Source organism: Helianthus annuus, chromosome 10 (genome assembly GCF_002127325.2).
Source record: "Helianthus annuus cultivar XRQ/B chromosome 10, HanXRQr2.0-SUNRISE, whole genome shotgun sequence".
NCBI classification, from domain to species: Eukaryota; Viridiplantae; Streptophyta; class Magnoliopsida; order Asterales; family Asteraceae; genus Helianthus; species Helianthus annuus.
Window position 1 is genome coordinate 148,918,801 of NC_035442.2, and position 16,713 is coordinate 148,935,513.

The 16,713-nt window shown below is 44.8% G+C and overlaps 1 protein-coding gene across 1 annotated transcript; it reads left to right on the plus strand.

The window, feature by feature from the left end:
* Window positions 1–3,007: 3,007 nt before the first annotated feature.
* Window positions 3,008–3,613, plus strand: LOC110882862. Its single transcript, XM_022130770.1, has 2 exons — window positions 3,008–3,238; window positions 3,323–3,613. The coding sequence occupies exons 1-2, from the start codon at window positions 3,008–3,010 to the stop codon at window positions 3,611–3,613; spliced, it is 522 nt and encodes a 173-aa protein (XP_021986462.1).
* The last annotated feature ends 13,100 nt before the right edge of the window (window positions 3,614–16,713 follow it).

Here is a 16,713-nt window from a genome sequence, read left to right on the forward strand (position 1 = left end):
GGGTCAAGACCCAAATCTTTTCTGTGAATTTCACAAAGACACAGGCCACTTAACTGACGACTGCTTCAGCTTAAAGCAAGAAATAGAAAGGGCCTTGAGAGATGGAAAGCTCACTCATCTGATAAAAGGTGGAAAGCGCGACTACCGCCAGATTCAAAGAAGAGAAGAAGGGCCAGATAACAAAAAACTCCGGAAATTAGAAACCCACATGGTTCAAGGGGGTCCACGAAGTCCAAGAAAGAATTATAACAAGCGCACTCAAGATGACTCATGGCGCGAAAGACAAGTTGTTTTTCCTGTTGTAAGTGGAGGCCCAAGAGAAAAGAGACCCATAGTCATCTCCGGGGTAATCGGTCATTACCAAACCGACTACATTTTCATCGACCCAGGGAGCACCGCGGACATTATATACAAGCAATGTTTCAATCAATTCGACCAAGAAGACAAGGCGCGCTTGGAACCAGTTGACTACCCACTAACGGGTTTCTGTAACGAAGCGGTCTTTCCTCTCGGCCAGATATCATTCCCGGTGCTACTCTCAGACGGAAGGAATTCAAGAACAGAAGAGCTCACGTTTATGGTACTACCAGCACACTCAAGACATGATATTCTCCTAGGAAGAGAATCCCAAGGGGACTTTAGCATGATTTGCTCCGCGCCACACTCAGCTATCGGATTCCCAACAGAAACAGGGGTAGCGATAATATATGCAAGCAAAGAAGTCCTAGCAACGGATGAAATCCGACCGGCAAAAGCAAGTAAACCAGCCCCGCACATAGAAGCTGAAAAATGGGTGTTAAACAGTGCATACCCAGAACAAACAGTTACCTTGGGCCCTGCAATGTCCGATCTTACGCGCGCGGCACTTAAAAAGTCGTTGTTTGAAAACATGGATGTCTTCGCCTGGACACCAGCTGACATGGTGGGTGTTCCACGGCACATAGCAGAACACCGATTGAATGTCTCAGAAAGTGCAAAACCTGTGGTACACGCCAAACGCCACTTGGGAGATATAAAACACGACGCTATGCAAGAGTAAGTTATGGAACTGTTGAACGCTGGTATCATCAGAGAAGTCCGATACCAAACTTGGGTGGCAAGCCCTGTAATGGTATAGAAATCAAATGGCAGCTGGAGAATGTGTGTAGATTACAAGGACCTGAACAAGGCATGCCCGCGTGACTGCTATGCCTAACCAGATATCGATGAAAAGATTGATTCGCTAGCAACATTCAGATGAAAGTGCTTCCTTGACTGTTACAAGGGGTACCACTAAGTTCAAATGGCCGTCCAAGATGAAGACAAAACCGCATTCCGCACGCCGACAGGGCTGTACTGCTACACCAAAATGCCTTTCGGCCTAAAGAATGCAGGGGCGACCTATCAGCGATTGATGAATGAAACGTTCAGTGATGCCATCGGCAAATACATCGAAGTGTATATGGATGACTTGGTCATCATGAGCAAAAAAGAAAGTACGATGCTGGGGAATATTCAGAAGACGTTCGAAACACTGCGCGGTGTAAGTATCAAGCTAAACCCATCGAAATGTTCTTTCGGCATGGAAGAAGGAAAGTTCTTGGGTTTCATTGTCACAAAAGAGGGTTTTAAAGTAAATCCTGAAAAGGTACAAGCAATCGAGAGAATGCCTTCACCGTCAACTATCAAAGAGATGCAAAAATTGGCAGGACGGTTGGCAGCACTCAACCGCTTCCTAGCCAATCACGCAGCTAAATCTTTCCCGTTTATCAAAACACTCCGCAACTGCATGAAGAAAAGCCAATTTCAGTGGACTCCAGAAGCCGAGAGCGCATTTCGCGAGATGAAGGATTGCCTCATAAAATTGCCAACATTGACGGCACAAGTGAAAGGAGAACCTCTGGTATTATATCTATCAGCATCCGATAGAGCAGTCGGAACAGTTTTGCTCGTCGATCGCCAAGGTGTCCAAACACCGGTTTACTACGTGTCTCGTACTCTGACCGACCCAGAAATTCGGTATGCAATAATGGAAAAACTAGTGCTAGCACTAATCCATGCATCAAGACAGCTGCGCAGGTACTTTGCCAACCATGTCATTCACGTATTAACAAATTACAACATCGGCAACATCCTCGCAAGGCCAGAGATTTCTGGAAGATTAGCAAAGTGGGCGATAGAACTGGGAGGCCATAATGTGGTTTTCAGGCCAAGACCAGCAATCAAGGGCCAGGTGCTGGCTGATTTCATGACAGAAGTGCCTGATGAAAAGGATCGGGAGTGTAAGGCAATGGAGAAAGCTGAAAGGCAACAAACAAAAGAACCATGGCTACTATACAAAGACGGCGCGTCTAATGAAGACGGTGCAGGCGCAGGGCTTAGGCTGGTAAGCCCTGACAAACATGAATTCACGTACGCCATAAGGCTAGACTTCAAAAGCACGAATAACGAAGCCGAATACGAAGCCTTCCTTGCCGGTTTGAGATTGGCAATCAAGATGGGAGTCAAACACATTGAGGCGCACGTAGACTCAATGTTAGTAGCCAGACAAATCAATGGGCAGTACGATGCCAAAGGAGACGTGATGGCTCTCTACTTGAACCAAGCAAAAACATTACTACCAAACTTCTATTCCTACAAGGTGCACCACATCAACAGGAGTGAGAATAAACCAGCAAACGCGCTGAGTAAACTCGCATCCACAAGTTTCCAGCACCTAGCCAAGGACGTGCGCATAGAAGTTTTGAGCAACCCATCAGTACCACTAAGAGAAGTAAGCGTTATTCAAATGGGAACAACGTTGTGGATGACTCCGATAATCATGTATTTCAATCTGGGATACTACCGGAGAACAAAGCCGAAGTAAAGAAAATTCCAATACAAGGCGGAACACTATCAGATGGTTGATGGAATCCTATACCGAAAATCATACCTTGGGCCATTGTTGAGATGTGTCAACCCAGAAGACGCGAACTACTTGATCAGAGAGGTGCATGAGGGAATCTGTGGCATACATGTTGGACCGAGAATGGTGGTAGCAAAGGTGATGAATGCCGGGTATTACTGGCCCGGAATGCACCTAGACGCAGTAAAAGCTTTGAGAAAATGCAGTGGGTGCCAGAGACATGCTCCCAAGATGATGCGCCCCAAGAATGAATTAGTGCCCGTCACAACGACGTGGCCTTTTCAACAATGGGGAATAGATATGGTTGGCCCTTTTCCTGAAGCCCCAGGGGCAGTGAAATTCATCATAGTCGTGGTAGACTATTTCACAAAGTGAGTAGAAGCGAAGGCACTGGCGTCAACCACATCTACTGTGGTACGGCGTTTCATCTGGGAACAGATAATCTGCAGATTTGGGCTACCCCTGCGAATCATCACCGATAACGGGACGAATTTTGCCGCAGAAGATCTCCAACGATGGTTCAAGGAGCTACACATAGAGCATACCTTCTCCTCGGTTGCACACCCGCATGGGAATGGTCAAGTCGAAGCCGTTAACAAAAGCATCGTAGACAGAATTAAATCACGATGGGAGAAAAAAGGAGAGGCTGGGTTGACGAATTGCCCAGCATACTATGGGCCCATAGGACGATGCCCAAAACAAGCAACTGAGAGACACCGTTCAGCTTAGTCTATGGGTCCGAGGCTGTCATACCAGCGGAGATCGGATTGCCGTCACCAAGAATGCTCTCCATGAATATGATCAACAACGAAGAAGAAAGGAGGCTAGACCTTGACCTCCTAGAAGAAAGGAGAGAAATGGCGGCAATCAATGAAGCAAAATACAAAACAAAGCTGGAAAAGTACTATAACTCAAAAGTCCGAGTTTGCACGTTCAATCCAGGAGATTACGTCCTAAGAGATAATGAAGCGTCTAACGCCGAAAAACCTGGAAAATTAGCTCCCAAGTGGGAAGGGCCTTATGTGGTAGATGCAGTACTCGGAAAAGGGGCGTATAAGTTACGCACCCTAGACAACAAAGAAGTCCCAAGTACTTGGAACGCTCAACAGTTAAGGAGATGCTACATGTAAACAGCCAAGGTTTTATGTACTTGTAATGGCTGCACGCCAACACATTTAGCACTAATACAAGAAGTGTTTGGCTATCTCTTTTTTCCATACGAATTTTTGTCACAACTGCATATATTACTTCGGGCATACACGAAAACATCAATGGCTCGACCATAGGAAACGTTGTAGACCTCCAAGGCTCGTCACAACCAAGTGCACAGCCGGGTCAAAAACACAACCAAAGCCTAGAAAACGCCAAACCAAAACTTCGTGCCCACATAAACGTGAACACATCGATAACATGGTAAATAAACATTGTAAGACCCCTAAGGCCGAACACAGCCGGGTCCACACAATAACCTGTAATTCGATCACTTCGTAATTCACGATCCAACCTACGCACACAAACGACAGAATAAACGTTGTAACTAACACAACACAACCTGTCAGTGCCATCATTCATTCGTGATACCTAATCAAAGTAATTACACATGCACATATTATGACGATAACAAAATTCACATGCAAAAAACCAAAGGTGAATATTAACATAAAAGATGCCATGCATAGCTAAATGTTCACAGGCAAACACAAGTAACTTATACACAAAAAAGTTAAGTTGAAATTCTTCATAAGATTGTCAGTCGGTTACAAGGCCATCCAAGGCCATACATGGCACGCAGGCCGGAATTCTTCATTCTGGATGACTAGTCCCAGCGCCTCCAGCCGCGCGACCTTCATCCCCAAGAGCTTTCTTCAATAGGGCAACACCATCAGGTTTCCGAGACAACTTCTGGGCAGCCTTAACAACAGCAAATTCCAAAGACGCAAACTCTTGCCGTTTCGCGGCATACTTTGCACCACAATCCTCTTTGTAGAACTCGAAATGATAGTCTTTCTCATTGTTAACAGCTGCAGCCCTACCTTCACTATAACCATCTTTCTGACCGCTATTGTACCCCGCTTGACCCAACTCAAACATATAGTTGGCAAGCTCAGGAGATTTCACTATACGATCGGCAATCTGTGAGGGGTACACAACAAAATAAGAAAAGTAATTAACACAAACCGAAAGCAAATATAAAACGAAGGAAGTTACCAAGGGCACCGCGCGCGACAGCAACCATTTACAGTTAACAGAAATCTCCTCAGCAAGGAGCTCAGCAGCTTTACACTCCACAACCTTCTTTTCACCGAATTCCTCTAACCTAGCTATACGCTGAACATACTCTTCTTTCTTTTTCCCAGACGCAACGCGCGCTTGCTCAGCTTCCTCGCTAATTTTCTTCTTTTCCCCAGATAGCCTGACAATAGCATCTCGTTGAGATTGCATCTCTGCATTGGTACGCTCACAAGCACTCTCCCAATCTTTTTGCTTTTGGGCGTTCACCTGCTTCTCTTGAGCAAGTTTCTGCTCAGCATCGGCAACCCTCCACAATAAACCTTTCTTCTCAGCGCTAAACTTTTCTCTCTCCTCAGCAAACGCCCTCTTCTCATTTTGAAACTCCAGTGTCTCCTCCCCCATCAGTCTCCACTCACGAACAATCTCTTGAGAGGTGGCAAAATAATTAACCCCAACACGAACATGATCATCTAACAGGTCAAATCGGGGGCGTTTTTTCTGAAATAGCCTCTCAGCAGGGGGGAGAGACAACGAGAAGAAATCATGACAGTTATCAAGATCATTCATCCGAGAACCCTGGGTCAGATTCCAGCGAGGAGCATGTGGCAAATTATCACACGCTGGATTATGGGTATCCCAAGACCCAGCCTGAACGTGTTCAAATTCCTGACCATGAGGATTCCCAGAGGTGCCACCACCACCGGGGGTCGGATGACGTCTGGTATAAATGGTCTGACGTTGCGTGGCCTCACTAGACTTCGTTTCGGTTTCAGCACCTTTACCTCGAGCACCACCAGCGTCGCCACCGGCTCCACCGGCACCACCAGCATCACCACCACCACCACCACCCTCCCCTACCTGCTCCACTTCCACAGGAATCTGTTTCTCTTTCTCAATTGAAACTTCGGGAGGAGTGGACAAACCAAAAGTCCTCGAGGGAGGAGAAGAGGGAGGAGTAATCTGATAAATATCAAACCTCCAAGCAGCCTTAACTTGCTTCACACCCGCTGCAACACAGACAAAACAATCAGAAGAAAAAAGGCAAAGAAAGGACAACCCAAGCAAACAAACAAAAATTGTGTACGTCCAGAACCGGAAGCCTCATAAATTTTCTCCAACAAGTTCCCATGAGTAGCAATGAAAACCCCAAGATCAATCTCAGACTCAGAAGGGGCAGGAGGAGTTTCCTTCTGGAGCCTGGCCTTTTTTGACGCAAGCATAGCAGCAGCCTGCTCATCAAGCTTGCGTTTCTTATCTTTAAGAGCTTTCTTCCTCATCATCTCCGTCAACGTAGCACGGTCATCAGGATCAGACCCACGATGTTTCTCTCCGCCCCCTAAACCAGACAATGTATCAGAAACGACAACGTAATCTAAGACAGGAAGGGTAGAGGGTCGCTTACGAGGAGTCTCAGTGGTTTTTCCCTCAACCCTCTTCTCCTTCCCCTCTGGCTTGCCAGCCTTTGTCTTCTTTCGCGTTTCCAACTGAGCAGTAGTCTCAACCGGAACTTCGACATCATCACTAACGGGCTCATTAACAGCCCCTTGCGCCGGACCTGCACGCGCGTAACGAGAAGTTAGACCTTCAAGAGATCTGCCAGAACTTCCACTCGAGAGAACAACAACTTCCTCTCGGGTGGGATCAATAGCGTCATCTCCATTAGCTTCACCCAGAACAATGTTGGCATAAGCAGCAAAACTCTCATTCGTAGGATGCAAAAAACGGGGACGAATCTGATCCAACCATGTTGGTTTCCCATCTTCCTGGATCGCTTCAACCATGGCACCAACGGCCTTCGGGTCCAAAACATTTAACAAGCTGTAACCAACTGTGAAAAACAAGAAGATAAGGAATAACACACAAAAAAAATAATAATAATACACTATGAAACGTTACATACGTTTGCCTTGGTAACCATAAACAGGAACACCGAGAGGGTTCTTCGGGAACCACCGCAAACTCATACCAGCGCCAACCAAAGCCATTTCTTCCAACTGAGAAATAGCAATAGCCTTGTGCGTCACCTTCTTGTACCACTCCTGATTTGCAAAATCCACCAACACGTCTATCTTTGGGATCCCTTCACCCACTGTTCGATAATGCATATCCATAGGAATAACACCACGACGGATGTAGAAAAACTTTTTCTTCCAATCATACAAGCTTTTCAGAGGAGTAGAACAACAGGGGATAACACCACCAGTCCGGGAGTTAAAAGAATAGAACCGCTGGTGTAAGTCACAGTGTAGAAAACGTTAAACATTTCAATAGTCGACTCAACACGGTTAGCCCTGCAAACAAATTCAAAATGGGTAACACGGGGAAGCCCAATAGCATTGATTTGGGAGATATGCAACCCATAATTCCTCAACACCTCAGCGGTAAACTTGGTCATCGGGAGTCTGAAGTTACCCTCCCAGAAAAAAGCGGCATACAATGTGATATAACCGGGAGGTGCGTCCATGGCGGTAGAACCAGGAGTTGGAAACTGGGCACCCCAATCTGGAAGAAAACCCATCTCCCTAACCAAGTTATGAAACTCTTCTTCTATCCACCCTATCATGGCTTGATCAAGACCTGGAGGGTTCTTGCCTTTGTTCCTTTTCTTCTTCAATGAAGGATTCGCTCTGGACATGTTGAAAGAAAATCAGAAAGATAGTATGAGTATACTCAAGAAAGGGAAGAAGCAAGATAAAGGATCAAGAGAGAAAACGAGAGTTCAAATTTTGAAAAGTGAAGGAAGTCAAGGAAACCGCCTCATATTTATACCCATAGCATTTAATGCGAGGGTAGTGGGCCGTCACGAATTCAGAAGGTCATCTAATAAGGAAGAGACACGTCAGCAGAGAGAGAAACCGTCACCTCTTTTTTCGGGAGCGTGGGCGGCACACACCTGACAACGAGCAAAAAAGTAACTGACACCACTGAAAAGGCGCCTGTTCACCTCCGATAAGACAGGGACATCAGACAGTCACATCAGTTGTCTTTATCCCAAGCCAGGAAACTTCTTTCAGAAGGAAACCAGCACACCATGCGTCGTACGTCCAGTTGGCTCAACCTTGCAAGGTTACCAGCACGTCGTGCGCCACGCGTCCAGTGGCTCAACTTTGCAAAGTTATCAGCACGCCGTGCGCCATGCGTCCAGTTGGCTCCACCTTGCAAGGTTACCAGCACGTCGTGCGCCACGCGTCCAGTGGCTCAACTTTGCAAAGTTATTAGCACGCCGTGCGCCATGCGTCCAGTTGGCTCAACCTTGCAAAGGTTGCCAGCACGCTGTGAGCCATGCGTCCAATTGGTTCAACTTTGCAAAGTCATCAACAATCCATGCGTCGTGCGTCCAATTGGCTCAACTTTGCAAAGTTACCAACACGCCACGCGCAATCATACCATTACCGTGCAAGGACATCAACAAGCATCAAACAAAAACCACTTACTTAAAAAGTCCAGAATCCCTCCTAGACGATCAACTCAACTAGAAGGCACACTGGACTAGGGGGACTTGAAGAGGTATGGTCCCAAATCCTTGCCTACATGTCAAGGACCACACCACTTTTCCATCCTACAAGGCGCACACATCAGCAAGTAAATCCAGAAGCTTCTAGAAGCTTCTAGAATATGGCAACGTGGCACCAAAGATGCTCCCTCCGACAAAAAGGACAAACGTGTCACCATTCATCAAGCGCCATGTAGGCCTGTAACAAATCAAGGAGCAGGACTGACATCAGCAGTACAACGTTTCCAGCATGAGCAAATGCAGGCGCGCCACGTCTACCATTACCCTGACCACAGCAGAGGAGACCAAGAGGATATTCCCCCTGGTCGGACAGCTGGCGCCCTGTAACAGCTGGCAACGCTGCTCCTCCCTCTTCCATCGCCCGGCTATAAATAGGACCCCTCATCATTCAGGTTGGATCATCTTACCCTCTATACTCTCACACTCAACACACACTGTTTTATTCCCTCAGAACAGTACTTATTCTCACGCAGGAGCCTGGTTAAGAGGGAAACCCCCATATTCCCCCTCTTAACGAGACTAATGGTGTTGCTATTTTGCAGGATCATAATCATTTCACGAGTAGAGAAGGAGATTGAACCCACAGAAGAGACAGTCCCGCAGATTAACCTTAGTGTTAACCTGTGTTTCATCAGTTTGTTTTATCTATGTAATATTATAAGTATTTGATTAATATTAAAGAAAACATGAAATCATTTGACTCTATATTAAACCATGTTATTTATATGAATAAATTACAAAAATCATCTTTTATGTTACGTTAGATTGTAAAGTGTGTCATTTGTCTTCAAAAAGTATAAAAAACGTACCTGATGTTTGCAAACCCTTGCATATTGTGTCTTTTAACCCTAAATCAGTTAGTTTCATAGTTAAATCTAACCAAGTGACCCCACATGAGGGTATTTTGGTCATTTTACCCTAGATAAAATAATTATGTTTAAGAAATATTATATATATATATATACACACCCAGACAATTCATCTCCCTCTCTCTAACTACCCTACCCCCAGCACCCACCCACCTGCCACCCCCACCACCACCCACCGCCCAACTCCGGCGTCTCCTCCTGCCTAACAAACACCCCTTCCTTCTCCACCAAACCAACGACGTTGCAATTTCTGGACAAATTTGTAAACAGTTCACAGTTCTGTAGCTCATATCCTTCAAATACCTCACTCATATCTGCCTATCTTCTACAAAAACCCTCCTTCAAATACCTCACTCATCTCTGCCTATCTTCTGCAAAAACCCTCACTTACAACCTGCTTCAGATCCAAACTATAATCACAGCACAATCGTTTCCTAAATTCACAAATTAACTCAAAAGTACTTTATAAATCCAAATCATATTCATTGAAACGATTGTGTAAACAGATCCGTTCGTTCTCCACCAAAGATCCGCCGCCTACACCCTCTGCTCTGGGTTATGACCATTATCAACAACCCAACCTCTGTTTTGACCTCTGATCTGGGTTGCGACCACGTTTAAAAAGCTTAAAATCGATAAAATACGCAACTTGAACTTTCGAGCATAAGGGACTGGTCCCTCTCGCACGAGAGGACCCACTCGTCCCAAATGCCCACTCGTCCCAGATCCACTCGTGCCAAACTTGTCCCTCAGTCTATAAATACCACCTCACTTCCTTCATTTCAAACCTTCAACCTTCGAAATTCTTTCTCAAATTTGACTTCGAGCAATTCTTTGGAGCTTGTCTCAGCCACTTTCTAAGTGAGTTTATCACTCACTAGCAACTGATTCTTCTACTTTCTTCTGAATTTTATAAACTTTTGCAAGATTCTTTATAAATCTTTCACTTGGTTTCCCAGATTTGCAATGACAAACTGATACTAACTCTCAATTCATTGAGGACCAAGCTGGAAGTGAAGATAATCTTTCAAAATTTTTAAACAAACTTTCTGACTTTGAACTCGGCCGAATCAGAGGCTCTCTGAGCTCACAAGCTAAGTTAATAGTTGTGGTTTCATGTTAGAGCCAATTCCATCCAAGTAGGTAATCAGTTCAACCAAAACCAAACTGATTTCACCAAGAAACAACTCCAGTCGTCTGGATTGATGACCCACTCGCCTGAGAGGATAACCCTCTCGCGCCAAAGGGGACTCCAGTCGTCCGAAATAGATTGTTTCACTAAGTTCTGACGATTCTAAGTGTTGAATGATTATCCAGATCCCTATTTTCAATATAGGCAACTCTGGAAGATCAGTGTGTGTTCTGTGGGAGCCTTGGCTTCCAACCTAGTTCCACCTCCTCACTTAAACACGTAAAACGAACACCCCAAAGAATCTCCTGGACATAGAACAAGTTAACCCCGTCCAGCCTCCGACACTTAGTTAATTTTTTCCATGTTCGTGTTGGCACACCTGGGTTATCCTTGTTCGGTTGTTTGGTTAACTTGTACATTCTGTATTTCTATTTCCGTATTCATGACCAACCGGTCAGTTAACTAAGTTAACTGATTTGTGCTTTGGTGAACAATAACGAGGTTGCTACCTGCATGACTTCTATGAACCTTATGAATATTCTGGACTGATGTTATACTAATATTATAACTAAATAACTTAACAGAAATCACGAACACAACTGATTAATAGTTAAAACGTTCAAACGAGAATCGGTTCGCCGAACAATCTCTCTCGTGCAACAGGGTGGTCTCACTCGCGCGAATGGTCTGTCATCCCAACTGTTCTCTCGTCCGAATAGTTTGTATTTCGGTTTCTCATTATTCTGTTTTTCACGTTCCTTGTTACTGATTCTGTCGGGCAAACCAGGACCCGTAAAATCACAGAAACTCAATGTCGTGACAAGTGCACGGACAGAATATACTTTATGTTTACTATTAATTTCGTATTATACTATGTACTTTAGTTCTGCATCGTAATCCTCCATTCCCACTCCAACTCACGCCTTCGTCTGCCCTGTAGGTAACCTTGGTGTTCCTGTACTATAATGTAACAACCCGCACGTTCGTGCGTTGTTACTACTCGTTATACTCGTTACGCCTAGCACCAGAGATTCGGATCATAATGTAACTATATCGCATATATCGTAGTATTTTCGCATATTATCATATGCTGTATCGCTATCACATCACATTGCACTTGCTGACAATCAAGATGATGTCGAGTGAGGACCAATTCTACCCTCCTTGATAGCCGTGATGTGTCGCAAGGTAACAGCACTCAAAAACGCACTCGCAGGCACGCATAACTCGATTATCGCAAGGTTTAGAATACGGATATGTATATACGACCTAATGTGACTAATTATACTAAATATACGAAAATGTGGATGAAAATGTGTACCCAAACTATCGTAACGCTTAACGATCGAAACAAAACGCCAAAACTTGACTTGCCGGTGGCATTGGATCGAATGACATTTAGATCGGACTGTCATCCGATCCGAATCACTGCACCACCTTCCCTCATCTCTTGCCTATAAATACCCCTACTCTCACATCATTTTCCCTGATGTGGAGCTCTCACTCGACCAGCACGCTTTGGGGCGATTTTCTCTCGATTTCTCGCGATTCTTGTAAGTTTACAACCTAAATCTTGTACTTCTATGATCTACGCACACTTATTCATATTTTTCGCCTTTGAATCTTAACTTTTAACCGTGAAATCAGTGGATTTGGGGTGTTCTAGGATGACGTCATCATGGAGTTCTTATGAACTTCAATCTTTGGCCTCATTCCACCAAGAACAACTCAGATCTGAAGGATTTCCACAAGATTAAACAATATTTTCACATAAATCTACACCTATTCACGGTTAAAAGGATTGAAAGGTGGTTTTCCAACTTTCTTTCAACTCTTTTACATTCAATGCACTCAAGACCGATAGAATCGGAGCTTGTATCGACCTTCTACTCATTCTTAGTGTCGTGTTGGTTCAAGATCTGGCTTCTAAACAAAGAGACGGCCGATTTTGGGTTAACCAAGAACGACCGTCACGAACCAGTAAACCGGTCAGATTTGGGTGATTCCTGTCCGATCGGGTCCCTTGCTTCGAGATGGGGTTTCTGTTATCTAGCACGTCACAACACCGTCTCGATCAAAACTGCCAAAAACCTTCAAAATAGTCAAGTGCCCAGGGATGACTAGATCGTTTGGACAGATTGCTGTCCGATCGGACAATCATCCGATCGGACAGGGCAGTCATCCGAATGGACAGGACAGTCATCCGATCGGACTGCCATCCGATCGCATTGCACCTTGGGTCCCACACTTGACTTTGATTTCAACAATTTGGAGTTTGAACAATGAACGGACTGCTGTCCGATCGGATCGTCACCCGATCGGACTACCACCCGATCATGTGGTATTTAGACTTCATCACTTAAACAATTTTCAACGTATTCAATACAAACGAATTGTTACCCGATCGGACTACACTCCGATCGAGTGACAAACTGTTGTGAACTTGTTCTCACTAAAGTATCCACTAATCGGGTTATCGCCCGATCGAACAGCCGTTCGATCGACCGACCTGAAAGGTAGAGATACTTCACTATTTTCAAAATGCTACAACGAAAACTTCCAAAAGGCAAACCATCATACACAAACACATCTTTCATCCAATCGACCGACCACTCGATCGGATTGCCATCCGATCAGAGTACTGTTCGATCCATTGACACCTTGCTCCGTTTAACGCACTATTCACCGCTCACGCTATCGATCTGTAATCAGGGTAATCTTAGACGCGCTCCCTTCAATCCAATAAAGTTGTGTTTGCTTGCCGAACACCAACTGTGAGTATACTCAAACCCTTTTTATCGCATTTTGGGTGTAACATACGTTTCTATCAAATCAAACTTACCAACGAATTATTTAAACAACTGCTTATCACTTGCGAATAACTGTTATGCATATTTATACGTGATGCTAGTTACATATGTGTTAGGACTTATACTCGCAAGGTCCCGCCTTAACTAGTATAGTACTATAGCACCCGACGGGGTCTAGTTAGGATGAATAGCCATTGCAATCGTAGCTCGAGTGAATTAGCTGGTAGTATCTGTCTTATGTGCATATATGTTGAGGTATCCCGTTTATGTATTTGGTAATTCGCAGCACTTTTAACTATTTACGCTACACTATCAAAACTTGTATACTCGCCAATACTTTTGTATTGACGTCGTTTTAACTTATGCTGCAGGTTTAGTCGCAGTCTACATCAAATCAAGCTAGGAAGTCTAGAAACTCACCTAAAATCTAGGTTGTCGGATTTGTATTGTTCGAGAGGGCTAGAAATCTGTGATAACTTATGTGATTGTACTGATTGTTAGTATGGGATAACAAATGTAATAAATATTGTCGCAATAAAGTTGTTATGGATTCTCTTGAGCAATCTGATTTGCCTAGTATCGCGCCCCGATGATTCCGCCATCGGTTGGGGTGTGACAGATTGATATCAGAGCCATAACTGTAGGGAATTAAGCCAGACTTGACCTAGTCCGGGTCAATGTCCTAGAAACAACCTAGTCCATGGTCTAGGTACCAATGGGCCGACTCATGCGAACCCCGTAGGATTTGCACGGGCCTACTCGATACTCTCGTTCGAATTCGCTAAAAGCTACTACTTCGCGTGAACACCGCATACCACAACTTCACACGAAGAGCCTTTCCTAGGGCTGGAATCTTACCTAGCTTTTCCTAGGGCCAACACAATACACACATTTTTGAATATAGTCGTGTAACACAACCGAGTGTTCCAGTCGAGATCAGGCGTGAAAACCAAGAACTCTCGACAAGACCGGTCACTCAGCGCATTTTTCTAGCACGAGAACTTTCCATTGAGCTAGGAGTGACATCCATATCTCAACGAAAGTCTCCATTTCAAAATCCGGTGGAACTCCCGAATTTATTCGAAGAGCACAACTACAGCTAGGAGCGAAGTTAGTAAGTCAGGGATGAAACCCGTATCTTAATAAACTGTTCCGCTCTCTATAAAATGATTTTCAAAAGCTCTCACCAAGGACTCGGCTATAACAATAACTCGAGCCATGCGATGACTAGGAAGACGAATGCCATGAGCTGCATCCCAGTGGAAGCATAAGTCTTCTAGGGCAACGCGCGTGCACGAACTCGTTGGGTATAGTTGGGTTACCTTGGGCAGGCGACGCCTAAACACCCGAGGCACTCTATCTATTTTTCTAGCATATGACTCGCCGATTTTACGCCTTATGGAACCTATTTACACTTATGTGTTTACAATTTAAAACTTTACGCTTTATCGATTTCTCGATTTATCGATTTTCGCTCCCTGCTTTTGCAACTGCACAACTCGCACAACCATCGCAATAAAAAATGAAGACCGAATGTTCGCAACAAAGCTGATGTCTAATTACTCGCTCTCGCTCTCTCTCTCTCTCTGCATCGCGTCCTCGCGCATTCTATATTGACATGTATGTGTACAAGTATAAGCCACAACTAATTATATATACAAGCAAATCAATTGTGTGGGAACTTAGGAATCTCGTGTATCCTATGTGGCTCCTATGTGAAATCTATTATATTACTCGCTACAAGTTTTGATCGCGCTCAACCGCATCGCAAACTCAAAAATCATTATGATCGAATCTCACTCCAAATCTCTCTTTGTCTAGATGACTTCCAACAATTCTACCTTGAGACAAACAACTAGGAGAAGAGCCAAACGAAGTGCCGAGAAGAGGATTGCCTCGCTTGTGGCCAGGGAAGTGGCCAAGGTCATTCCTCAAATTGTCGCTCAAGTGCACTCTCTCAGCAACTCTCGAACCCCGGAAGACTCTAAGACGGAAGCGCCGCAATCGGCTTTCCTCTACAAACACTTCAAAGCCTGTGATCTGATGGAATTCACGGGTGAAGGAGGTGTATCCCAGCTACTCCAGTGGTTCGATTCTATCGAAGTTACCCTTCGTCAGAGTGGGTGTCCCGATGGTTTTCGTACTACTTGCGCTACCGGAGTATTTCAATCGCAAGCACTCGACTGGTGGACAGCCGAACATAACAAACGTGGGATCTCCGCAGCTTACGCTCTCTCTTGGGATAAGCTGAAAGAGCTCATGAAGAAAGAGTATTGCCCTCCTCACGAAGTCCAGAAACTAGAAGACGAATTTTGGAAAATCAAGCAAGTCGAAGGTGACAATACTGGCTACACCGCAAGGTTCAAACAAGTTAGCAAAATCTGCCCAAGTCAAGTCAACACTTCGGAAAAAGCCATCACGAAGTATATTCGTGGCTTGCCTGAGTGTGTGGGCAATTTTGTCGAAGCTGCAAGACCTACTACCATCGAAGAAACCTACCGCTTAGCCGCCGAAATCAACGACAAACGAATCTTGGACGAAATCTTCTCCAAGAATCCTGTCAAACAAGCTCACCAAGCAATCGTCATCGATTCTTCTGACAATTCTTCCGACGATTCTACCTACGATTCTTCAAGCGAGTCCTCAGACGAACCCTCCAACGACAACGCACCGCTTCAGGAAGCTCAGTCCAGCCGCAAACGAAAAACCATGAGCCCAAACTCTTCAACAACTGAACTGTCGCAACCAGAACCTCTCCAAGCAATCTCAGTTCACTTGAAGCGCGACTACAACGGAGCTCATCCCCTGTGTCTCATGTGTACGTATCATCACCCGCCAGAAGCTAACTGTCGCTTTTGTGCAAATTGCAACTGGTATGGTCATCTTACCCAGCATTGCCCCACGGGACCGCACACTTGAGGAATTCCAGCAACAATCACAGTCTCCGTAGAAGTCCTCCACAGCAACATTGATTATGCTTCCAATGTTGTTATGATATGATTTTCGCTGTTAATTTCTTTTGCATGCTGAACTTGTTCTATTTCTCGACGCAATGTGGATCCTATTTATCTCTCGCACCCGCGCACGGACTATATACTAGCACTATGTACTATATAATGTGTTTACCCCTACTATGCATTCTTAAGATAAAGTACGATAAACGTGCAAGGATCAAATTAATCACGGGTGCACACGGGATTATTGTGATCAGTGCACGAAGATCGTAATGAGTTTCAATGATGCCATAACATTAAAAGCATGGTCAAGCATGA